Source organism: Solea solea, chromosome 2, assembly GCF_958295425.1.
Source record: "Solea solea chromosome 2, fSolSol10.1, whole genome shotgun sequence".
Classification (NCBI taxonomy): domain Eukaryota; kingdom Metazoa; phylum Chordata; class Actinopteri; order Pleuronectiformes; family Soleidae; genus Solea; species Solea solea.
This window is the reverse complement of record NC_081135.1, coordinates 4,776,268-4,801,617: the sequence shown is the minus strand read 5'-3', so window position 1 is coordinate 4,801,617 and position 25,350 is coordinate 4,776,268. Positions and strand designations below refer to the sequence as shown.

Genomic DNA, 25,350 nt, shown 5'->3' with positions numbered 1-25,350 from the left:
ACACCTACAATACAAAGTTTTATATGTCTGATAAAAAAAAAAAAGATTATCCACGTGTTCATACATGTTTACTTGTAAGCAATTACGGCCAATAAGGTAATCACCATTATTTTTATTTTAAGACCTGCACCGGATTTAAAAAAATATTATTTGTCCCTATTATTTTAATAGGGACAAATATTTTAATTTAAATTGTATGTACTACATTCTTGATAGTGAACAAATCTGGTGAATCTAGTGAACACATCTTTTATTAGGCGCCTCAAACGCCTAATAAAAGTCTGTGAATCTTTATCGTTATTTCTCTTTTATTCATAAAAAAGTGTTCCTTTATTTAAAAACAATGAGTTTCAGTCTAAGTTCCCCTGCTCTTTGAGTAACTTTAAAAAAACAAACAGATTCTGAGTATATCAGAATCTGTTTTTTTTAGTCATTTATTGTCATATTTTTTAGGGGGGTTTAAACACAGAAGGAATTTGTTTTGGTGTCTTTATGCAAAACGGACAACAGACATTGTAAGAATTATGTTGCACAATAATAATAAAAACTGAGCAAAACAGGCATTAAAACACAAAACCTAAATATACAAAACCAGAATAAGAATATTTTATTTTATTTTATTTTATTTTATTTTACATGTACCGTACTTTCATTTAATTAGTAGTACTTTTATTTGAGTCGACTATTACAGGGCACTCTACTGCAGCAGCAGTTGTCATTTCATGTCTGATAAACGATTGATGGAGTGGATTTGTCAAAACACATCCACGCACACACAAACCTTTCACCCCCACCTCCCCACCCCATGCAAGGACACGCCAGTGTGTGACTGTGGCGGTTGGCCTTGGCCACGCGGGACGCACCCACTGCGCTTTGCCTTCGTGGGACAGATTTTTCACGCGCACCCACTTTAAAAAAACAACAAAAACCTCGCGTCTTCATTAACTCTCTCCCTCTCTCTCTCCCACTAATCTCACAGACTCCTCGCTCAGTCGCTTTGAGCCCACGCGTGGGACTCAAAAGAAGGAAAGGGGGACAGAAGTGAGAGGAGGAGGAGAAGCGCGCTGCTGGCTGGGAGACGGTAAGCAGGAGCAGGAGGGTGATGATGATGATGATGAAGATGGTGTTGAGGATGAAGTGATGCTGATGTTGCTGAAGTGGGAGGGAAGAGGAGGAGGTGGTTAAGGAGGGATTATCATCCTTCCACCTGCTGGATTATCTACTTGTCTCATGCTGCTTTTACTTCCCTGTGGGAAAGACAGGAGACTAAGAGAAATAAATGTGTGATATTTGAGATTTTAGGTGTATAAAATATTCCTTAAGCACCCTACTTTAACTGAGTGGGCGAGACACTGTTGAGACTCTCTGCAAATGACCATAGTTTACGCACTTAAAGTCTTTATTTTGATCATTTTCACTGTCTTTAAGACAATAATGCACATCCACATACATTTATGTCATCACATTTGTAAAGTGCTGCGAGTGAGTGATGCTTCTTTGCGTCTCTATTTATATTTATATTGCACTTGACATCATGACAAGTTTAGCAGGTTTTAAGCACCTTCAGGCATTTTTTCTTTATCTGCTTAATTTTTGCACTTCACTTCCAAAATTGCAATTTGAAACAATGCAAAACTGCAAAAGAGTTCATCCAGTGTATTCTTTCTATTTCCAACTTCAAATATGCATATATTTTAAAAACTGTCACTGACTTCTCGTGTTTGCAGTGTATTTGATGGCATCTCATGTGCAAATGCTCCGTCTATTGAAGTGAAACTTGACTGTTACAGTTTTATCTTAAATCAAATATGTCAGAAAAATCATGATGAGATATTTTAATTGAAAACAGCTCCTCTACTCCTGATAACCCTTTACTTTTCATATTTTTCCTCCATGTTTAGCACAGGTATATGAGCTTCCCTTGGTTAATCTATTTGGATTGTCATATTTATGGACGTGTATCCGGCTCATTTTCAGTCACTGACACTGTCTTCATGACTTACAGCGTTTTCAGGTGCAAATGGGAAGCCAGGAGTTAACTGTTTGGGCTGTTGTAGCACAAAGACCTCTGATCCATCAAAAGCACATACCAGACGAGACAATGTCCATCTGGCAGCTTCTCATTGTCTGTCATGACAGATGGTATTTCATCACGTCAACACATCATGTTAATGTTCACGTGCTGCTGTTACAGTAGATCATGGGAGCATCACTATATTGGGTTGTATAGCAGAGATGCCCTGATAACAGTCAAGGAGATGGAATTTGAATTGTATCAGTGGTGTAAAGGGGTAATGTAACAGAACACAACTTCATTATCCTTATTTCGGTATTTGCCATGTTTCTCAGTGGAACTCATTGTGCATTTCTACAGTGATATTTTATGTTATTGTTGTACCTTTAACTTTCATGTCACATTCAAAACTAGAATTTTACAGTTCTGATTAGGCTGTTTTTTTAATTGGTTCAGAAATACAGATGGAGTGGATGCTACTGTATGTGTGTGTGTGTGTGAGCACTTGTGTGTGTGTGTGTGCGTGCATCAGTTGATCCCAGGAAAACATTTGCCCCCTCAGCATTCCTGGGATGTGATGAGTCCAGCTTTCAACAGGAACAACCTGTTATCCACTCATTCACTTCCCACAGATGGCAGCTATTGTCTGATAGCCAGTGCCACAGCATACACACACACACACACACACGCACACACAAATATGTGCATGTCCATGAAAATGCACACACACACAAACACACATACATATAAGACATTGGCAGACAGATAAAGGCAGTGGAGTTGTTGCAGTTTATTCCAATCTGACATATGGAAACTTCAACACTTTAATGGCTTCTCTAAATTGTAATGATTGTAATGTAAATTTATAGAAGATTTCAGCAACAGTTCTCTCCGTCAGAATGATCAGCACTGTACTGTAGCGACAGTTACTCACAAATGTGCGGATTTAAGGTCATTTCATTACATTTCTTTTTCATATAAATGACTCAGTAAAGACATAGTTATGTCCCTCAGGAGAGTAAATGTTGGACATTCAGTTGATCAATTTATCAGTTGATAAATGCCACTTTAAGTAAATAATAAGGCTGCACAATTAATGTCATCCCAATTGTTAAAATGTTTGTTAAAATGCAGTAGTTTATTTTTACAAATCACAACATTGTCCACAATATGAGAGTTTTTTTTTGTTTTTTCCTAAATGTGCAGTCCTAGTAAAAGCAAATAATAACATGGTCCTGTTTCTGATGAAAGTGTAATTCTTTACACCGCATCGGCTAATGCTAAACTATTGTCTTATATGTCAAATATGTCTGGATTACTGGAAATTGCTTATGCTGATAAGTATACACTTTTACATTAATCTATCATACTATACAATAAATGACTATATTATGGGTAATGTTTTAGGAAGTTAACTACTGCACAAAGTACTATGAGAATGCTGCATTTAGAAGTCTGGATAATCCCTGTTTTTAAATGTTGTCAGAATAGCTAAGCAAACAAACACAGATTTTAAATATTGCTTTGTGGTTCTTTTTGTGCCATGGTTTTATTGCAATGTACACAATAAAGTAACATTTATAATCCTATTTAATGGATTAAGTAAAAGAAGAGTATAAGTTGACAAATATCTATTCTCCTCTTTCCAGATATTGATTTTTCTTGTGATTTCTGGTCCATGGATTTAAAACCGATAATACAACATTTTCGTAAGTCCTCTTTCCCTCTGTTTTTTAATGATTATTTTACCATTTTGTTGCCAGCTCAAAATCCAGTACAGCTCTTTGAATATCTTCAGTAAGATTACTGAAACTGAAAACCAGTGCCAGAGACTGAGTGAAGACAGCAGTGTCTCCTGCTCATGTCCACTTGTTTGTATCTTTCCTGCTCTTCATCACAGACTCTCATGTCTTCCTCCAGGCTAGAAAATCGAGTGAAGCATGGGTGACTGGAGTTTTCTGGGGCGGCTGCTGGAGAATGCTCAGGAACACTCCACTGTGATTGGAAAGGTGATTCACCGAGTAATGGTTAACTTGATGAAAATCACATTGCATTATTCTTGCAGAACTCTGTTGTAGAAAGCAGGATTAAATCTTGACCCTGAAATGCAGTAGTTGAATGCAAGTGTTTCAATATTGCTGATATTGCTTTAGGCCCCAGGGTTTAAAGGTTTAAGTAAAATATCGAATTCTTTTTTACACATATTGCAGCTGCAGTGTGATTCATCAGTCACTAGGTTATAGATTTAAAACAAGATGGAGCAGCAACTACATGACGCCATCAAAATATTAAAAAATTTACACTTATGCAAGAATGAGAAGTATTTGTCTGCATTTTCTCAGTTAATTGATTATTTGTGTAATCCATAAAATTCAGAAAATTATATTTAATCAGGACATATTCCCATATAAGACGGTAAAGTCACAGAACTATTATCAAAAATAATTGATTATAGAAATAGTGTTAATTGAGTAATCTGTCTACAAACGACTAATTGTTGAAGCCCTTATAAATAGAACACTTACATTGCTTTAATCCTTATTATGTCTTATTATACCACACATTACTCATAGTGTAATGCTTTTCCAGCCTTCTCATTCTGGGCTGTTTGCTCTGATAACCTCTCCATCCATCCTTCTCCCCAGGTTTGGCTGACTGTCCTCTTCATCTTCCGCATCTTGGTGCTTGGCGCAGCAGCTGAAGAAGTCTGGGGTGACGAGCAGTCGGACTTCACCTGTAACACACAACAGCCCGGTTGCGAGAACGTCTGCTACGACGAGGCCTTCCCCATCTCACATATCCGCTTCTGGGTGCTGCAAATCATCTTTGTCTCAACGCCCACCCTGATCTACCTGGGCCATGTGCTGCACATAGTCCGCATGGAGGAGAAGAGGAGGGAGAGGGAGGAGGAGCTCCGGAAGATGGGGCAACACCAGGAAGATCATGACCCCCTCTATCACAATAGGATCGGTGATGGAGGGGGCGGTAAAAGGGAGAAGCCACCTATTCGGGATGAGCACGGGAAGATCCGGATCCGTGGGGCGTTGCTGAAGACATACATCTTCAACATCATCTTCAAAACTCTGTTTGAGGTGGGCTTCATCCTGGGACAGTACTTCCTCTATGGCTTCTACCTGAAGCCACTCTATAAATGTCGCCGCTGGCCCTGCCCCAATACAGTGGACTGCTTCATCTCCAGGTTAGAAAGTAGGACTCAGTGAAGATTTTGTTTGATTTAGTTGTATTTTTTTGCTTGTGTCCGTTTGTTCATTTGCAATGCAACACATACACAGTCAAACACTGTCAACGTGTCTATTCCTGCACTGCCTGTAGTCTGCAATCATAATAGTGGGAGATTCATAAAGGACCACTGAGAGAGGTGATGAGACTGCAGAGTGTCAGACATGCAGGACTCATGGCAGTCTTTGTAAAGCAGAGCCTTTGACTAAAATGTAAATAAAAGGCTTATTCTAAGGAACTATTTAAATTTTAAAGCAGTTATACACTTATAACATAACTACTATACACTTAAGATACTTATCCTAAATGTTACCCTAATCAGTGATAATATCGATAAAATAAAATACAAGATCATCATTTACACAGAATAATTATCAATTTGTTTGTTTGTCATCACAGGCCCACAGAAAAGACCATCTTCATCATCTTCATGCTGGTGGTTGCCTGTGTCTCCCTGGTCCTCAACCTGCTGGAGATCTACCACCTGGGCTGGAAGAAAGTCAAACAGGGCGTCACCAACGAGTTTGTACCTGACAGCGAGTCGCTGCCGTTGAGCAGGAAGGACCCCAGCGACCCGGACACGATTCCTGAGCGGAAAGCTCCATTGGTGCTCGACTGTTTGCCGGTGTACGCCACTGTGAGCATCGTGGGGGGCGGAGCCTGCTGTCCAGAAGAAGCCTCACACACAATAATTACTTCAAACCCAAACATGGCTGTCACCCCTGTGCCAGCCGAGGTCAAGAGGGATGGCACAGATTTCCACCCAGATGACTTCCTGTTGGAGAACCTGTCTGCTTCGTTTTATGGCGGCAGAGACAATATGAGCATCGGAAGCCAGGGGCAGCTGACTGCTCTGGAGCAGAACTGGAACAACATGGCACTGGAGCTCTACAATCAGAATGGAAAGTGCTCCCCCTCCTCCTCCCCCTCCTCCACCTCCTCCTCATCCTCCACTCCTCAGGAGGAGGCGACCCTAACACCGGAAGAAGAACGCTCCATGTTTCCTACACTCCCTCGTAATACCCCTCTTTACTCCCTCATGCAGGAGGAGACAGCGGTGGACGGGGAAAACGCTGTGACCACAGCACCTGGTCTGCTCCCACATGATGACTTTACCGTGGTCACCTGGGCACAGATGCATCAGCCTCCATCTGCTGCAGCGTCCGACGCCTGGAAGTCCAGTCGCGCCAATAAGAGCAGCAGCGTCAGAGCTCGACCTGATGACCTGGCAGTGTAGCTAAAACACACACACACACACACACACACACACACTCATACACGTATACACAATCTGACGTACACACTGTATACGCAGGAAATCTACACAACCGCAGCACACAAAAGACTGATGCTCTGCCAGGCAGAAGATAAACAGGTGGCTGCTAATCTCAGATTTATGAAGCAGAAATAGGAAAAAGCAGGAGTTTGGCCAGATTACACTGAGTGAGTTCCCTCTGCTGAAGCTCTGTTTACCAATCAGTAGTGATATGTCAACTTTGAAAACATTAGTTTATGCAGGCTTTGCTCCAAAATCCTCCAGTGAGAGATCTGGAATCATTTTGTTTTGTTTTATCGTTTCCCTACATTTTAAAATGAAGTCAATTTCACTCATTTAAATGCAAGTGTTCATAAACCAGTGTCAAAATGGCTGCAAAGCCACCACGACTAACTAAAAATCATTTCATTTATGTAGCATGTTTCATTTACATCAGAGGAGAGGTTTGCACTCTTGTTTTATTTTATCTTGTGTCAGGAAGCTGTGTGTCTGAATCAGTGAGTCTGTGTTTGTTTCAGTGAAGAGAGGGATGCACTCATCAGTCCCACCCTGTGCATGTGTGTGTGTGTGTGTACTTGTATTTATAACTTTGTGAGGCTCAAAAAACATACATCTATCTTTGTGGGGACATTTTATTTGGGCCCCAAAACTTTCAAGGGCTTAAGGGGTTAAGACCTGTTTTTAGGGTTAGGGATTGAGTAAGAGTTAGGGTTAAGCACTTAGATGTGATGGTTAAGGTTAGGTTTAGGGGCTAGGTAATGCATTATGTCTCTGATGCGTCCTCACTAAGATATAAAAACAAGTTGAATACCCTCGTTTCAGTGTTTGCCAAATAACATCTCTGCCGTTACATCAGTTTCAACATCATAAAGTTCATTAACGAGTGTGTGATCAATGTTGATAGACTCTACACATGATATTTCACAGAACTACTTGTATTTTAATCAGACGTTGCGATCAAGCTGCAAGAAAACCTTGAGGAACCATAGGGAAACCTTCAAGTGCTTGTACTGGTCACTTTATGCAACAAAAAAAAGTTAGAAAAGTTAGAAAAGTTAGAAAAGTTCATGCAAATAAAGAATAATACATATTCAAGATATAAGCACATTCTTTCTTTGTTGAGCAATGTGTAGCTTTGCAGCTTGAACAGAGCATAAATCAGTACACTTTCCTTCTGATGCTTGTGTTTGCAGTGTGTAACAGGACTGTCGGGTTCTACAAGGTGTTCTGTTTTGAGGACTCTAAGTTCATTTTCTAGACGAGTTGCTGAACATACAGTAGCTTGTAGACTTTAAAAAAACAAGAGCAGTATAATTGAAGAAATTGATTTTATAGTTACTTCTTCATAGATATCCCCCGATAGGATGTTCATTTTTCCTCTTCTTTAATTCCTGCCAAAAACAAAACAAAACAACTTAACAACAAAAATGAAAAATGCCTCACAGCAGCCTGTTTTCTTCAACATTAGTCAAACAATCCGTGCTGATAATGTGTTAATACCTCACACATCAACAAATCAAAGAAATCTAAAGTGTCCCTATAAGTTTTGCCAAGCAGCAATTATCAAAAAAGTGCCAAACAACTGAGGAGGAATCAGGATTTATTACCTGCTCTCCAATGTTTACATGTCGCAGATCAAAGTGAACAACTTCAGCACATCAAGGCAGCAGAAGTGCTTCATCGGTTTTTAGAAAAATAATGTTATCAGCTGTGATGTGAATGATTTTACCAATGATTGAAAAAAAAAAATAATTGGTGCTAAACCACACACTGATTTATTTATTTAGAGAGAGCAAATTACATTGTGTCAAATGTTTTTTCATAACCTTTTTCTTTCTAAGCTGTTTTTAATATATTTCAATATGTACATAAAATTTGCACAGTTAGATAGAAAGACCACTGTTGTGAGGATACAAATAATATAAATAGAGAGGAACTATAACAAAGGGTGTTCAACAGGAGGAGGGATGTTTTTATTTATTTATGGCAATAATACACTCACAAGAAATGACTCTGTTCTGAATCTGGATTGGGAGAAAGTTTTGACTCCAACTTTTACACCACAGATGTGCCTTTGATCAAAAATCCCATTTTGGAAAAAAGAAGTTGTGCGATGGGATTTTTCATGGCAACCCGACGAGCAGGGAAACAGACTCCCACGTGCTCAAAATAAACAACAACTTCCTGCTTTTTACTGCTATTGTAAAGTGACTGTCTTTGAAGAGAAGTGCCTTGTGCCTGACTCTTATGTTAAAGAACATGTTGATGTAAATGTCCATTTACCTCAGATGTTGAAAGAACTGTTACTGAATAAACTTTTTGTACCTAACTGGTTGTTTTCTGTCATCGCAGCGATTATTTTCCACTTCAGACAAGAAAACCGTTGATCCTCCAACTTAAACTGGCAGACATATTTTGTACACTGCAGCAATTACTGTTAGAAATAACTTAAACAAACCATATCAGCCACTGAAAAATGGTAAACGCTGTAGAACCTTTGGAAAACATAAAATCCTTTTTATTTCACCCTTTCTGTTCGAGACCATCTTCAAAATACAAACAGGCAGCAAGAGCTGCAATACCTTGCAATCAAAAATATAAAACACAACACACACACACACACAAATAAGCAAACACAAATTTCAGCATCTGGTGCCTGGGAATTACATCTCATGGCCTCATGGCCTCACTGATGAAGCTGTGCTGAGACCAGCTCTTCTTTTATCCCTGCTGAAAATCCCAGGGATTTTGGTTGAACAAAAAACTCTCCAGAGAGTGAAAAGGCCGTGAATGCCTGCTAATGCTGTTCCAATACTGGACTTTCTGCCTATAGGTTGTGAAAAGCACTGTACATTTGATATGGAATTCTACAAACGCTGATAACGACATGATAAATATGTCAGGTTTTACACAGCGATTCATCCAATGGGAACCTTTATTTTGTGGTTTATGTTTATGTCTTTTTGGCAATAAATGTTTCTATGATTCTTCTGTGCTTCAATCTGACCCGAATGACGAAGTAACAGTGAACGTTAACAGTGTTGAGGCTTCACATCTGCACAGAGATACTTGCATACACTGTAGATCTGCAACAAATTACTTGTTGTACTCACTGCTATGTATTTGTTCAGTAGGTCCTCTAGTGGTCAAACGCTGGCATCCTTTAATGATTCTGCTCAGGCTTTTCTCCATAAAGCTATTTTTAATGAGCCATAGTTAACCTGCAAAATCAAAATGACAGAAACAGTAACAAACGATGCTTTAATATAGAAACTCTGTGACACACTGGTCTCACAATTCGATTTGATTACAATTATCTTTTATCAATCATGCTGTCTTAACCTTGTAGCCCTTTATGGAACACTATTACTATTTTTTTTTTTTTTTTTACAACGTTTTATAGATACTCGCTTTTAATCCTTGTAAGTGATTTTATGTAAATTTGTATTTAATTTGTAGACGTATCTTTAATGTAAAGCATGCGGTTTGTGATTGTGTATCTATAAAGAAATTGGATTCCACAATGCACATAGTTACTTTTTCATCAGTCAAACAAAGATGAACTTAAATATGAATTAACATTACTTTGCAAATTAAATTAAAATGTTCTACTGCCAAAAACAAAACCGTATTCCGCTTGTGAAGTGAAGCTGCAGCTTCTCAAAACAGGAAAGTCAACAATCAATGCGATGTGAAATGTGCTGCCACAGCGTCATGGCAGATAGTCTGCGTCCACATTGTGACACATCTTAAAAACAACAGCACAAATTCCACCTTGAATGCATGGATTGAGAATTTTTTTTTTTAGTTACTTATTGCTTATTTCAGAAGTGAGGATCTCTGAGCCTTGACTCATTGACTTGATTGCCAACACCCAGAAGTGACTCCCTCTGGACCATCAATGTCAGCTAAGTGCAGAGGAATATCTGCAGTCTCTGCCCTCAAAGAAAAATCTTTGTCAATCAAAAGTCAACAAAAATAAAGCTCATACGTCTTGTGCTGCTCCGTTACACCCCCAAATCAAACTCTCTGTATAGAAGTTTTACATTTTCCAACTAAATTCATTCACTTTTATTCTTTATTACATTACTACATTATATACTGGTTATGTTAAAAGTACAAATTCAAAAACACACCGAAACTGGTTGTCAGTAACCTCACCTTGGATTATGTGTTCACCGGGACAGACAAAAGCAGCGCCCACATGTCCTTCAATGCCGAGCTCCTCCTTCAGGGTTTTGGGGTAACCTTCAGTGTAGTAAGCAGCTGTTTTATAGATGTAAACCTGCTCATCCTGAGTGTGTTTGGAGAAACAAGGAGGATTTTAAATGTCATTTCAACAATGCTCATGTTGTTGTTTCCAACATCATGACTCAACCTTAATCATGTAGATTTTGTCCATGAAGGAGAAAACAGCATCCACGCCATTTGTCAATTCCTTTCACGTCCTGGAGAAGATTGAAGAATATTCATGGTTTTTGGTTTTTGTACGTGCAGTTTATTGGTTTAAACACTGGGTGGAGCACTAGCACAGGAAATGCACATAGGTTAGTTCCAGGTGAGAAGGAAGAGGCGTGTGTAAGGGAAGCAAACATGTTTTATTTTTGACAGTGGAAGTTTGTCAGCATTGGTTCTGTGTTGAAACCTAAATAGAAAAAAAAATTAAATCACATGTGCAAGAATCATACCTGGAGGAGAAACATGTGATCATGGACATCTGGGTTCTCTATGTTGTGCATGCGGAAGGCAGAGTCAACATGACCTGTACGATTGACATCATCTAGCTCCTTGAAAACCTCTTTGGAGAGCATAGCTGGACCATTGAAACCACCCCACAGAGGACATTAAAGTTTCATTTTTACAAATCAATTTATATTCAGTTTGGACAAGGATTCACCAAGTGGTTCCTTCTCATCAGGAGTAATGGCATCAAACTCGAGACCTTCCCAAGTTTTATTCCAGAGTTGAAAATATAAGTTAAATCGACATTAATAGAGTTGAAATGATAGTAAATGCATAAATTGTGTATCACGAAACATTCACTGTTCAGATTAACAACTTATTCTGATAAAATGTCCCGTATGATGACTTTAGCTACTTTATTACAAAGAAGTTATGGACAAATTAGTGATATAATGTGGTTATTTCACTTAAATTTGTCTCTTCATCTTCTACAGCTCTGTGGAATTGGCCAATAAAAGGTCCTTCACTGCTACGCCACCAAGAACATAGCATGACGTAACATTTATCTGTTTGCTCTATTGATTTAACCGCAGAACTTTGTGAACTGGCAAACAGAGTTATGAAAGGACTGGACAGTGACTTGTGTGTTTCTGTTGCAATGGTTAAACCAGTGTTTACCAAAGACTGGGTCGGGACCCACAGATGGGTCACGGGGGATTTCCTTTGGGTACCCAATGAAATTTGCTGAATCTTCCCAACTTTTTAGTCACGATTTACAATATGTTTAGATTTTTTGAATACCATTCATAAAATTAAATCTGTAGATTAGTAGATTAGATTTGAAGATTAGTCACTGCATTATGCCAGGTTTGCTCTTGTATAGTTCACTGTTTATTTAAAAGAAATCTTGGGAAACACTGGGTTAAACTAATAAAATAATACACAGAATAGTGAAAGTGGGGTGGGTGGACACAATTATGGGGCCCTGCTATGTTTTAGTGCAACTTAATGCAACAAAAACTAAAGCCAAAGAAATATGTTTTGACTCACATAGAAGACATTGTTTTCATATTATAAGTAAGGTGAGTTTTGACTTGAATTTATTTACATCAAGATTTGAGATCATGCATTACAATTGACTCTTTTGGGGTTATATCTTTAGTTTCTGAAAAACAAGAATATTATCAATAATTAAAGCTGCAAGCAGCATTGTGCAGGCCCTCGCAGCCACCATGCTGCCTGCAGGGGGCACTATGCCTCAGTTTACATGTGCAGATGTTTTCTTATCTATGGAAGCGCATTGCATTCATTTGAAAAAACAACTCCGGTTTTCCATACCACATTGTTACCATTGAATTGAGCTCTCAATAAAGTAATGCATGCGTTTATTGTTTCAAATGTTCTCTAAACACAGGAAAAGAAATATTCAGTAAATCAGAAAACAATTACTCAGAAAAACAAACCAAAAAATAAATTAATATGTCTTTTTTTTTCAAGTGAATGCAATACGCATCCGTACTTATCTCACGTGTGAAGTTTTGTGCAGATTGGTCGATGTATGGCTCTGGCGATGTAGAGCACTTTCTGTTTTGTGGCAAAATGGCAGCTAAATTCAAAATGGCTGACCTTCTGTTGGGTGAAGTTCATCTTCGTAGATGTGGTTGCTCTCTTGTGTCACGTATGAAGTTTCCATTGAGACCAATAGAAAGGTTTTCTGCTTCATCTCACCCTTCAGTGTGGCTTACTTCTCTGTTCTGCTTTGTCGGCCATCAGATTCGTCACCTTCAGATTCTCTTTGACTAGAGACCCCTAATAATCACAAATGACACTGACTCTACTCTCCTGTGCGCAGTTTTCAACATTTTATTCACCAAACGGCATCAAACTCCATCTTGAATGCATGGATTGAGGACTTTTCAAACATATTACATGTTGAGTGCCTTATTCCTTATTTCAGAAGTGAGGAGCTCTGAGCCCTGACTCCTATTCTCGACACCCCAACATTGCTGGGGTAACATCTTGAGGGTTGACAAAGATTTTGCCTGTAGCCAGTATCCTAACACTCCTATACTGGTAAAACTGTGAGCCCTTGAAAATAGTGACTCCCTCTGGACCACACAGACCACCATCAATGTCAGCTATGGGCAGAGGCATATCAGCAGTCACTGCCCTGGGTGAGGCACTGAGATCAACAGTACGGATTTGTTTTCCTGTTGAAAGAAAAATCCTTTTTTTATCAAAAGTCTCATCCTTCATACCCCAAAATCAAACTCTCTGTATGGAGGTTTTAAATGTTCCAAATAATTTCATTTACTTATTCACATATTATTTACTTTAAAAGTACAAGTTCAACACAGAAATTCACAAACACAGTGACACTGGTTGTCAGTAACCTCACCTTGGATTATGTGAACTGTGTGTTCACCGGGACAGACAAAAGCAGCGTCCACATGTCCTTCAATGCCGAGCTCCTCCTTCAGGGTTTTGGGGTAACCTTCAATCAGAGTGTAGTGAGCAGCTGTTTTATAGATGTAAACCTGCTCATCCTGAGGGTGTTTGGAGGAACAAAAATGATTTTAAATTCCATTTCAACAATGCTCATGTTTCCCAGCAACTACATGAGGAATCATAATTCAACCTTAATCATGTAGATTTTGTCCACGAAAGAGAAAACAGCATCCACGCCATTTGTCAATTCCTTCCACGTCCTGGTGATTTGGAATGGATGAAGGCCGTCACGATGGGTGTCCAGACGCATGTACATAGGACCTGAGAAGATTGAAGAATATTCATAGTCATTGTGAATGTCTCTGCATTAACCATGCAGTGGCAGTCAGAAACCAATTTGCTTAGTGTTTGAGCTGTGATGTAAGTTTAGTTTTTTGTTTAACTGTTTGTTTGATTTTTATATTTAAATAATACAGGTGACCAGTATTTTGGTTTAAATATGGAAGCCCATTTCGGTCAGAAAAAAAAAAAGAGCCTTGATAATAAAAATATCCTCAAAATAAGTCGAAATTATGAGATAAAAAGTTGAAAAGTCATAATTATGAGATAAAATGATAAGAAGTGCGCATGCGGCAATGTTTGTAATGTTTGTAATGTTTGTAATGGCCCCTTCATCCATCGCCTTGCTGGCCTAACCACTCTCACAATGTGCAATCTTAAATGAGGTAACTATTGGATGTTAGACATAATCGTTTTATCTTATAATTATGACTTTTTATATCACAATTTCAATGTTTTTATCTCATAATTTCAACTTTTTATGTCATAATTAACCACCATAAGAATAACCACCTTGTTGAATCTCTCTGTTCTCAGTGACTCTGGTGCAGACGAGAGTTTCATGACCCAAACCCTGGCTAAACAACTTCAACTCCGGCTCCAGGCCCTGCCCGAGCCCAGGGAGGCCAAGCCCTGGACGGTCAACTACTCAACCGTGTTTCTCACCAAACTCCACCCATTTCTTTCCTCACATCAGGTAACCATTCAGAGTTTATCACTTTTCACATTATTGACTCACCACAATACCCAGTAATTCTTGGTCACCCTTGGCTAACGAAGTACAACCCACTGATAGAATGATCTCAGGGTCATGTTTTAGGGTGGGGACCAAAGTGTCTTTGTGTCTTTTGTCTGCTTCTCCTAGTGTTTCCCCTGACTCTGAAGCTCCATCTTTGGATTATGCTGACCTGACAAGGTCCCCAAGGAATATTTAGATTTAAAAGAGGTATTCATCAAGGTTAAAGCCACCTTTAAGTGTGCCACATTCCCCAATGGTCGTTTGTACTCCCTGTCCGCCCCTGAGACCAGAGCTATGGAGGAATACACATATATATACAGTATAATATTAAAACAAAAACATATAAAGTAATTGCTATATTGCCTAGATCTAGATATAATTTTAGAAATATTGTATTTCTCTCTTGATTTATATAACCTATTGTATTGAAGTTTGGGGTTACGCCTCTAAAACAAACCAAAAAAAGGGCTATAAGAATTATCAAGTATTCTACTTACAATAAATTAAGTAATGCATTATTCCTAAACCTACGGACATTACAATTTTACGACTTGGTGGACCTGTGTCAAAATAAGCTTTAGCTTCAGCCTACACCTTTTCGCGCTATTTCTTTATGTGCAGAATGCTGCTATTTAAATGATAAGAATGTGTGTTTAATGTGTCAATACAAATGTATCTGCATTTATTTGTGTATACATGTCACCAAAATAAACTAACTATTATACCAATAATAATGTTATTTTTGTTTTTGTGACTCATACCTTGAAATAAATACGTTTTGCCTGCATCATCAGCAGTGATGGCATCTATTTTGATCTCACTGCATTTAGGGACCATGCTGTGTGATCCATGACCTGCAGTTAAAAAGAAAATAGGACACATTTATGTGAAAGTAAATGCATACATTATGTCAATATAATGTAACTGTAAGATTTGAAGGGCTCTTTTTCTTGGTGAACTCACCAAAGTTGGGACACTTCATGAAGTAATTGCGGGCGTCTTTTGGGTATGTGCCGTTCACCACTCCAGAGACTGGGTTGAATTTGGTGAAGTTGTGTCCATGGAAACAATAGTAGTGCTCCAGCCAGCGTAGAACGGAGGTGCACACGGGCAGGTGGGGCCAATTCTTGGTCTTCACCTGCTTAGTGCTGATATCATAAATGTGCACATCATGACCTGTGAGGAAAAGAATCATCTCCAACATATTATTCATTCACAGCGGTCCAATCATAACTTTATCTGTGAACATAATATGACTAAAATGACTAAAAGGATTTTCTAAAAATTTGTATAAAGGAGGTTATTCATCTTTCCTAACTTAACAAAAAATCTGCAACAATTATCCAGGGGCGGAGATGGATGAAAGTATCCATGTAGATATTTGTGAGAGTAGACATTTTCCATTTTATTAGTGAGGCAAATGTAAAATATTGAACAGATTGTTGAACAGAAAGAGGAACATTTATTTAGCATTGTGACCAGATTTTTGTTAATTCCTTTACTAAATCCATATTACAGATAGATTCAATGATATGCAGACTTTTAAATATGTCATGTTTTGCTTCTGTTTTGAATAAATGTTTCAAGGTGTTTTTGACAGGCTTAAATTCCAGGTTTCCAATGCAATGTGTGTCACAAACATCTAAGGCTGCAGCTGCTCCCCACCACAAGAGGGAGCCATTATCTTTGTCACACCGAGATCGTCCTATTCCTCAGGCATTTGTCAAAGTGTCCCTTTATCTCATTGCAATGTTTCATCCATTCATTTTAAATGTCAATTTAAAGCCTTAAATGTTTATATAAGTGACTAAGTGAATGCCAACACACCCTTGAAGAAAAGAACTGAATCTGCTGTGCACTCTCCTCTGGGACACTCCACAGCTGCATCCAGGTGGCTGGGAATTCCTGGGAACTGCTCTAGGATCTGTTTTGGATATCCGTCTTCCAGGGTGTGGTTATAATAGCTGAACACTTTGTCACCCTAAAAGAAAGTGCAGATATCAGTGACGGACACTGCTCTGCTTTTTTTACAGAATCATATCACACTGAACGAATGATACCTGGAAGAAAAAGATGTGATCGTGGACGTCTGGGTTTTCTGTGTTGTGCATGCGGAAGGCAGCGTCAACATGACTGTGATTGATGCCATTCAGCTCCTTGAAAACCTCATTGGAGAGCTGAGCTGGACCATGGAAACCCTTCCACACGTGGCAACCTGAGAGAACATCAAAGTTTAATTTTATACAAATCAATTTATATTCAGTTTGGTCAAAATTGTGTCTACGATTTAAAATATATACCAAAAACAAAAGATTCACCTTTGAAGAAGAAAGTGGTTCCTTTCTCATCAGGAGTGATGGCATCAAACTCGATACCTTCACATCTGTCTGGCACAGCAACATGTGCTTAGTTTAAAAAGGAGAAAATATAAGTTAAATTGCCATCAATACAGTTGAAAGGATAGTAAATGCAAAGATTGTTCAGATTAACAACTTATTTTGATAAAATATCCTTTGTTTGTTTTTAACGATCAATGATTTTAACTACTTTATTACAGAGAAGTTAAGGATAAACTAGAAATAAAATGTGGTTATTTCACTTAATTAAACCCACCATCTGCCTCTTCATCTGCCCCAGGTCTGTGGATGATAAAAAAAAGAAAGAAAAGAAAGATTGTATTTCTTAAACACATTTCATTTTCAAATGTTCTTGATTTGGCTTTAGCATGATGTAACATTTTTCTGTTTGCTCTATTGATTTAACCGGAGAACTTTGTGAACTGGCAAACAGAAGTATGAAATGACTGGACGGTGACTTGTTTATTTTTGTTGCAATAGTTAAACCAGTGTTTACCAAAGACTGGGTCGGGACCCACAGTTGCGGGGGATTTTTTATTTGCGTCCCCAATGAAATTTGCAGAATCATCCAAATATTTTAGTTATGATATACATATATACATATACATATATATATATATATATATATTGTAAATAACATTCATAAAATTACATTTTAATGAATTTATCAAACATTTCTTGGAAATAATGTGTTTACTAATTCAAAAATGATATTAGGTTTTATAGATTTGGCTGTAGATTAGTCACTACATAATGACAAATTGGCTCTTGTCACTTTTTATATGATATGCGTCACCATTTCATGAAAAAAAGGGTCCCATATATAAGGCTTTGTAAAACACTGGGTTAAACTAATGCGATAATACACAAAATAGTGAAAGCTGAGTGGGTGCTACATTTTAGTGCAATTTACTGCAACAAAAACTGAATCCAGGAAAGTATGATCATCTCTCCGATGATATTAACAATAATAAAAATACATTTTACTTATAATACAATTTTAAAGATTCTAAAAGATGCCTTACAGTTAAAATTAACATATTACACATTCTAAGATATGACTCTCAAATAGAAAACATTATTTTCACATTACAAGTAGTTTGAATTAGGTGAGTTTTGACTTGAATTTCTGTACAGTATATTCCGAATTTAGCCTAGCTACTGTATATGCTCATGTTTAACTGTACTTGAATGTAATTTGGAAACCTGAAGATAAACTTGAAACTGAATCATACTGCATATTATTGTTCTAGAGAGTGTAAGGCATCCTGCATGAAGCATCTTAACGTTGTACAAATAAAGAGTCAATTAATACTCACGCAGGCGCGCCATTAGCGAGGGCAAGTGCTAAGCACAGAAACAGAGTTTTGGTGAGTAGGTCCATGCTGTGTGGTCCTGATGAAGTCAGGTCTCACTGTGGAGCAGAACTGTGAAGTGTGGCTCTGCAGGAGCTAACCCTTCACTCTTATACTGAAATGTGTGTGTGGGTGTGTTGATATGTTAGGAAACTCTCTCTCAATGTCTGTTTGCATAGTTGGGGTGCCGGAGTTTTAGCTGTTGCAAAATCAGGCTTTTACATGATGACTGAAGATCATTCATTACAATTTACTCATTGGGTTAAATCTATATATTTTTTGGAAAAACAGGAATATCAGTAACAATATCATGCAGCATTTTATAGTGTAGCTTAAATCACAATATATAGTGTTGTCTAATCTCTGTAACTGCCCACAGATAATCATTGTCATAATTGTGCTTTGAAGTACTTCAGAGAAGATAAGAATTTTCTGAAACCCAGTTTCCACTTATTTACACCAGGGAATTGTGGAATTGTGTGGTGTGCAAATAGCCAGACAGTAACAAATTATGGAAAATTTTATTTTCCAAAATTTTATTACATTTTTTCAAATCAGAGAAAATATCAGTACAAAAATCTGCATACCCCTCCCAATCTTAAGCACACTAAACTCTTTGATCTGTGACTTACAGTTTTCAAACTTGTCATGATTACCAATTAACTAAATCTTTTGGAATATTTCAAAATTTCAAAATGTCACTCAGGTACAATTAAGTGTAGTTCACCAAACTAGAAAGTCTGAAGGTCACTTTAAAAGCATTCATATAATATCAGGTACATGTATACTTTCTGTGTTGTATAAGAGTAATAAAAACTATGTGCGCTAACATTCTACTCTATCCTAGCACTGAATGATTATCATAATGAGGAAAATAATAAGGTTTTAACACAATTATCTCAAGAGGTAGAGGCTGTAAATTGTTTTCAAAGAAATTCACTCTATACATTTCCAAGGGCTATAACTTGATGTTACAAATAAAAACCCAATGAAATCTATCCATAATTCTCTATATATCCATTTGCCACCTTCCTCTGTAGTTCATTTGTAGCGGTAGATCTTGATGCAATGATTCATACTGTCTGAAATGACCACATGACCATCAGGGAGCAGTGCCAGACCTCTTGGGCTGCTGAGATTATCACTTACTAGAGGCCAGCCAACACCCTTGGATGGGTAGAAAAGCACACGGTGCTGCTGCTTGCCCCAGTCTGTCACCAGGACATCCCCATCGCTGTCAATAGACAGGCCCCAAGGACATGTCAGGACAGGCCCCAAGCCAGAACACACCCCCAGGATTCGGATAGTGGTCCAGCTTGGGTCCAGGACACGGATACATGGGACTCGTCCAGTCTCATTTCCTCGTTCTGATACTGCCATGAGCCCACTGGTGAGACAGGCCGCCACCAGGTAGGGTCTGTGGTACCCAGTCACTACAGTGCGTTCCAACCTGGCCCCAGTTTTAGGGTCCAGTTGTAGGGCAGTTAAAGTTCCATGCTTAATGTCAGCAACCAGGAACTCATCTTCACGGGTAACAGTTACTCCTCTTGGGGCGTCCAGCTCTTCATTGGTGGTACCAATCATTATTCCTCCAAATGTTTGAAGGAGGCGCCCATGGCGGCTAAACACCAACAAAGCACGTTCAGCAGCACAGGTCAGTGCAATGAGGCCCTTTGAGTTCACAGCTACATCAAAATAATTGCAGATACGTGAAGACCTTTCGGATCCTGAAGGGGTCACCTGCTGTACAACATTCTTTTGGAGATCAGTCACCTGAATGCGGGCATTTCCACAGTCAACGACAAATAGCTGCCCTTTGATGGATGCATGGACGCCGCTTGGCAGATTGAAATCAGTGCGGCCTGATCCTTGTTTTCCAAATTGTTTGACCAGATAAGCTGAGTCCAGTGCAGTTGATCCACCCTCTTCCTCCAGGTCTCTCAGAGCTGGTACAACTTTCTCTTTGTCTGTGTTGTGTGGCTGTGGTTCTTTGTCTAATTTGTCACCTTCAATAGCTGACATGGACAGAGATCTGCTCACATGGTTTAAACCTGAGCCTTTTGTAACACGAGTCTGGGACCTTGATTGTCGTTTATTTGAGCTTGTGTTGTTCTGGTCAGATTCAAGGCTGTTTCCCTGGGGTTGTTCAAGAGCAGAAGTTTCAGAGGCAAGTCGCATTCTGTTCACCTTCCTGATTCCTTTGCGCTCACTCTTGTCTCCACTAACTAAAGGGCGTAGTTTACCGGGAAGATCAGCAGTAGACATTGAGCGACTCCGGTCTCGCTTAAGTGATCCATTGATTGGAGTATTTACAGTATAGGTGTAACAAGAATCCTCACTATCTACTGGTGATGGAGGGCTTCCACTATCTAGCACTGCATCTTTTGTGTTCTTTGTCTTAGAAAAGGTTTGTTGAGAAAGAAGACGATGTCCAGAGGAGAGATCAAGACTGCATTTGGAGACTGAACTTTTGCGTGCGATTTCTGGGGATACTGCAACATCACAGCTTGTTTCATCAGATTCTTCTGGAGGATAGGAAGGTTCCTCACTTGAGACCAAGACAAAGGTTTTCTGCTTCATCTCACACTTCAGTGTGGAGAGCTTCTCTGTTCTGCTTTGTCGGCCATCAGATTCATCACCTTCAGATTCTCCTTGACTGGAGACTGGCGGGACAGCAAGGAAAAGGTCTTGTCCTTGTGTGTCTGAACAAACAGATTCCAGTTCTTCATCTTGAGAAGATTCAGATATGCCACGATTTCTTAGAGTAGGGGACTTGAGCTCATCCTCATTCTCTGTAGAACTTGACAGACACAGTTTCCTGACAACGCGCATAGAACCAGGGTTTGTCTTACTGGTCTCATCTCTTTGTCCAACTCTGTTTGGTTGTGGTTCCTTTCGAATTTCAAGAGGGGTAAGGTTTGAAAAGGTTGTGTCCCCTGAGTGCAAGGCACACTTCTGTCCTTGAACACCACAGACACCAATGGGGTATGTCATACATTGCTCATGGACATCTACTTCCCCTAAACTCAGGGTCTTGGACCCAGGACTTGGTAAGAAACTGACTCTTTTCATGGTTAGTGAGATTTCCCAAGGTTGGGTGACCTCGGCCACTCCTTTTTGGAGCTGATTTTTGTTGGCTTCACCAGCAGTACTGCCCCACCTTTTTACCTGTTCCATAAGTTGTCCCATTTTTCTAAGCTGCTGGTCAACAAGTGACTGCACAACTCTCACCGCTGCAGCATTTTCCCTCTTCAGTTGACTAAGATGGCGCTGGGATTCTCTGTGGTCCTGTTCAATCTTCTCAAGAAGGCGCCGCTCCTCTCTCTGAGCTTTAATCACTGCATTGTCCAACTCACGGTTCACCTCCTCCACCTCGCTCTGCTGTCGGTCCCTGAGGGATTGCAGTTCTCGTTCTCCTTGCTCGAGGTTGGACAGAGCCTGAGTCACCCAGGGAGGTGGTGGCGTGAGAGATATGGGTGCAAAGACAGACTGCCGGGGTGTGAGGGACAGGGATGGAGGGGAGATATTTTCTTTCCGTTTTGGAGTAGTGTTTGTCAGCAGGGCTGAGAACCCAGGTAGGGGTCTTCTCTCTGAATGAGACCGCATTAACATTGTGTTGTAGATTTGAATTAGTCCCTTTTGTGAAATTAGGCTTTATTGTTTTTTGTCTGTAAAGAGAGCAAATGCAAAAGAAACAAACATTATCATTAAAATCATGAACAATAAGACATAAGCATAGAGTCACATGTCTGTCAAAGGCACACAACCAGCAAATAATCTGTTGCTTTTAGGTGCTTTTGTCACTTGGGTTAGGGTTAAGGTTACAAGCGCTACTAAAGAGTTTGGTAAAATTGACGCCTCTTGATGTATGAATACAGATCAAGACTGAAATAAGGTTAAGTATAGTATGCAATGCAAAATTCTTGATCCAGAAACTACCCAGAGTCTAACTATGAATTGCTTCAATATTTTGTAAACTTACTCTCTGTGTGCCACATTAACCTAAAGAGAAACTGTGTACTCTTTCAAAACTAGGACACTGGTTTCCTTTCGTTGCAACTGTATCCCACACAATATTCAGTTTCTCACAAGACTTTAAAGTGCTCTCCGATAACCAATGTCCTGTTTCCCCTAGGTCAGTCAATCACCACAACAATAAACTGGATGTTCATTATTACGTTGCCAAAGCATTTCAAAAGATGCATTTCCACCAAGCAGTATACTGCAGCGCAGCAGTTTGCAATGTGATAGCTGCATCAACTATGTAAATGGCATGACACAGTGGAGCTTGCAAATACAGACATAAAGAAACACTGATGCGCACTGACAGCATTGGTTAAAAAAATAAGCATTGAATCTTCCCTTTATAGGAGTATATGTAAGATTGGTGTGTTTTGTATTTTTGCCCTTTCGTTCCTGTTTTTGCCCAGAAGTTAATATTCTCTGTCGGTCATTCAACAAAATTTGCATTATGTCTTGCTCTAGAAGGCAGCCAACAATTTAAATGGTTATTTTTGTCCAACTTTTGACAATTGAAACACAATTAATTGAAATTAATTTAGTGTCAAATTAAATTAAACTGTCCTGCACTGAACACAGAAGCAAACATTTGCCTTTAATTACCTGTGTCATGCTGTGCTTTTCATTACTTTTACAAAAATCATAATGATTTGTCACATTTTGCTTATTGAATCATTATTGAATGCTACCTTAAGGGTGAGGGGGTTGCGAGTCACTTTAAACCTGACTCATCATTAAACCTCATCAGGCTAGTTGCTTCCAAATGAAGCACAGACCCCCATTGTCACCTTTGGTGGAAATAGGATGCTTGCCTGCTCAAGGCATTGAAACTGAGCTATGCCTTTCACCACCTATTGAAGGTATGTGAGACTCTGCCAAGAGAGGGGTCACCTATGTCTTTTTTTCCATTCGGCTTTTAAAATGGATCATATTGTGGGTTGGCAATCGTGGGTATCATCATGTGTACTGTATGTTATTGGTATAGAAAATAGGTAAAGAGCCTTTTAACCCCCTGGAGCAAAACAACAACGCTTTTGCAAGGATGAAAGGGTGAGGTGTTGGTTTACCTCTGTGTTCACAATTAAGTCCCTGTGGAAAAATGTGCCCTGACAGTGTCAGTGGATAAAATCTGTTTCCCATGTTTTAAAAAGATGTTGAAGATGTTATCTGGGTGACATTTGACAGTTGTATGGTATTCAGGACAGGTGACATTGTAACTTTAAGAATAACTAAGAAAGAATCTGAAAGGAGCAGGAGACAAATATGGAATCAAAATCATTAATTTCCACTTCAAAGACAAAACTTCATTGTATGCTGGGTTATAGATAATATAGATAAATAGGTAATGACCTGTTTGTTGGAATGGGGGAAAATGTAGGTTATGTTTCAGAAACAAATCCCTGTCACTGTCCTGGAGTGAGGCCACTGGGTCTTCTCAAGTTGCCCCATTTTAATGTTGAATGAGAAGCACTAGTTGCTAAGTTACCGTATGGCCTTTGCTGAGGTGCTGAGACTATGGAATAAATGATACCATTCATAATTGAGAGGATTATGCAGGATGTTCAGGAGCATTCCAGCGTATCAAAACGAAACAATGGCTCTATTCAGCAGCGCTCACAGGTAAAGACCTCTCTCAAACATTTAATTAAATTACTTCAGTTGTTGAAGGCAAATCAGCAACAATCTGTAGACAGCAAAGTAATTAGCTTTAATTTGATTTTTTTTTTTTTTTTTTAATTATAGTTTTGAGGAAGTTTTCCCCCCCCCTCAGAATCCAAACTTTAAGTGAAAAATTAGACTTTAGCAGAGAGCATTTACACATTATGGCATTTTTATTACCTTAAAAAAAATAAATTATAATGACCTACCTGAATTCAAGGTGTGCTGCTTCCTCTGATGCCTTCTCTGTTCTGCCCCCGAGCCTACACTCCACCCTCCCACCCCTTCTTTCCGTCACTCCCCCATCTCACCCTTCTTCCCTCCCTCTTTCTTTCATTTCATTCTGCACAGGTAGTTGTCACAGTCCAATACAACCCACAGCAGTCCGTTTGTGCAGGTAAACAAATTAATATTTATCCTGTACACGTACTGATTGAATACATAGGCTCATTAAATTGTACACACAAACACAGCTGAATAAGGTAAGAATAATATGTTTCTCTACTTGATGTCTACTGCACACCTACATTATTTAAATACACTTTGGTACAAACTAAGGGTTTGTTATTTTTTAAAAAGGAGAGATCGCAAATCTGTACTTCATATGTTTTTGCTTGTTTGATATTTCTGACGCAAAAAAGTCTGTTTTACAGACTAAAATATTAAAATGGATTGATGTGTAAGACCCTAAAATTCAGCCTGTGAAGTCTCTTTGTTGGGTTTCTGTCACCTCTGTTAGTATATAACCACTAGAGGTCAGCAAATACAAAGCATCTAAGTGAGGACACATGATAATTAGAGTGTCAATGCCTCCTTCAAAATTAAATGTTCTCAAAAGAATCTATCATGTCATAGTGTGACAGAACATATAATTGTGCAATCCATTTAACTAAGTCCCTAAACAAACTGCACGCCTGCATAGAAGACATGGAACAGAAATACAGAGACAAAACAAATGGAAAATTGATTTCAGACAGGATTTAATGTAACTGTATTCTCCACCCTTTATTTACAAGTCTGAATCAATAATAAAAATTAATCCTGGCGCCATAACTTTAAGGGATTTTCTCAATACGGAGTATTCAGCTCCAAAAAATGCAGACACATCATGTAAAATGCATATTGTTCAATTCAGATGATCAATGAGTTTCAGTGACTACAATATGTGGCAGGTTTGCGCGCCACAGACCTTTAACAAGGTTTTGTACCAACTCGAGAAT

At 38.9% G+C, this 25,350-nt stretch overlaps 3 protein-coding genes across 3 annotated transcripts; 1 reads left to right on the top strand and 2 right to left on the bottom strand.

Annotated features, from left to right (window-relative positions):
- Positions 1 to 835: 835 nt before the first annotated feature.
- On the top strand, positions 836 to 7,172 carry LOC131475853 (gap junction alpha-3 protein-like). The gene is made up of 4 exons (XM_058654203.1): positions 836 to 1,081; positions 3,664 to 4,023; positions 4,660 to 5,213; positions 5,654 to 7,172. Exons 2-4 carry the CDS (start codon positions 3,955 to 3,957, stop codon positions 6,489 to 6,491), a joined length of 1,461 nt encoding a protein of 486 aa, XP_058510186.1. The 5' UTR covers positions 836 to 1,081; positions 3,664 to 3,954; the 3' UTR covers positions 6,492 to 7,172.
- Positions 7,173 to 13,053: 5,881 nt separating this feature from the next.
- On the bottom strand, positions 13,054 to 18,550 carry hpxb (hemopexin b). Its single transcript, XM_058622079.1, has 10 exons — positions 18,416 to 18,550; positions 17,353 to 17,378; positions 17,058 to 17,144; positions 16,800 to 16,954; positions 16,567 to 16,720; positions 15,703 to 15,915; positions 15,501 to 15,593; positions 13,852 to 13,982; positions 13,612 to 13,759; positions 13,054 to 13,423 (listed from the first exon to the last, which is right to left on the bottom strand). Exons 1-10 carry the CDS (start codon positions 18,478 to 18,480, stop codon positions 13,197 to 13,199), a joined length of 1,299 nt encoding a protein of 432 aa, XP_058478062.1. The 5' UTR covers positions 18,481 to 18,550; the 3' UTR covers positions 13,054 to 13,196.
- A 479-nt stretch (positions 18,551 to 19,029) lies between these two features.
- LOC131452887 (uncharacterized) lies at positions 19,030 to 24,374 on the bottom strand. The gene is made up of 2 exons (XM_058622425.1): positions 24,340 to 24,374; positions 19,030 to 22,119 (listed from the first exon to the last, which is right to left on the bottom strand). The coding sequence occupies exon 2, from the start codon at positions 22,061 to 22,063 to the stop codon at positions 19,493 to 19,495; it is 2,571 nt and encodes an 856-aa protein (XP_058478408.1). The 5' UTR covers positions 22,064 to 22,119; positions 24,340 to 24,374; the 3' UTR covers positions 19,030 to 19,492.
- Between the last annotated feature and the right edge of the window lie 976 nt (positions 24,375 to 25,350).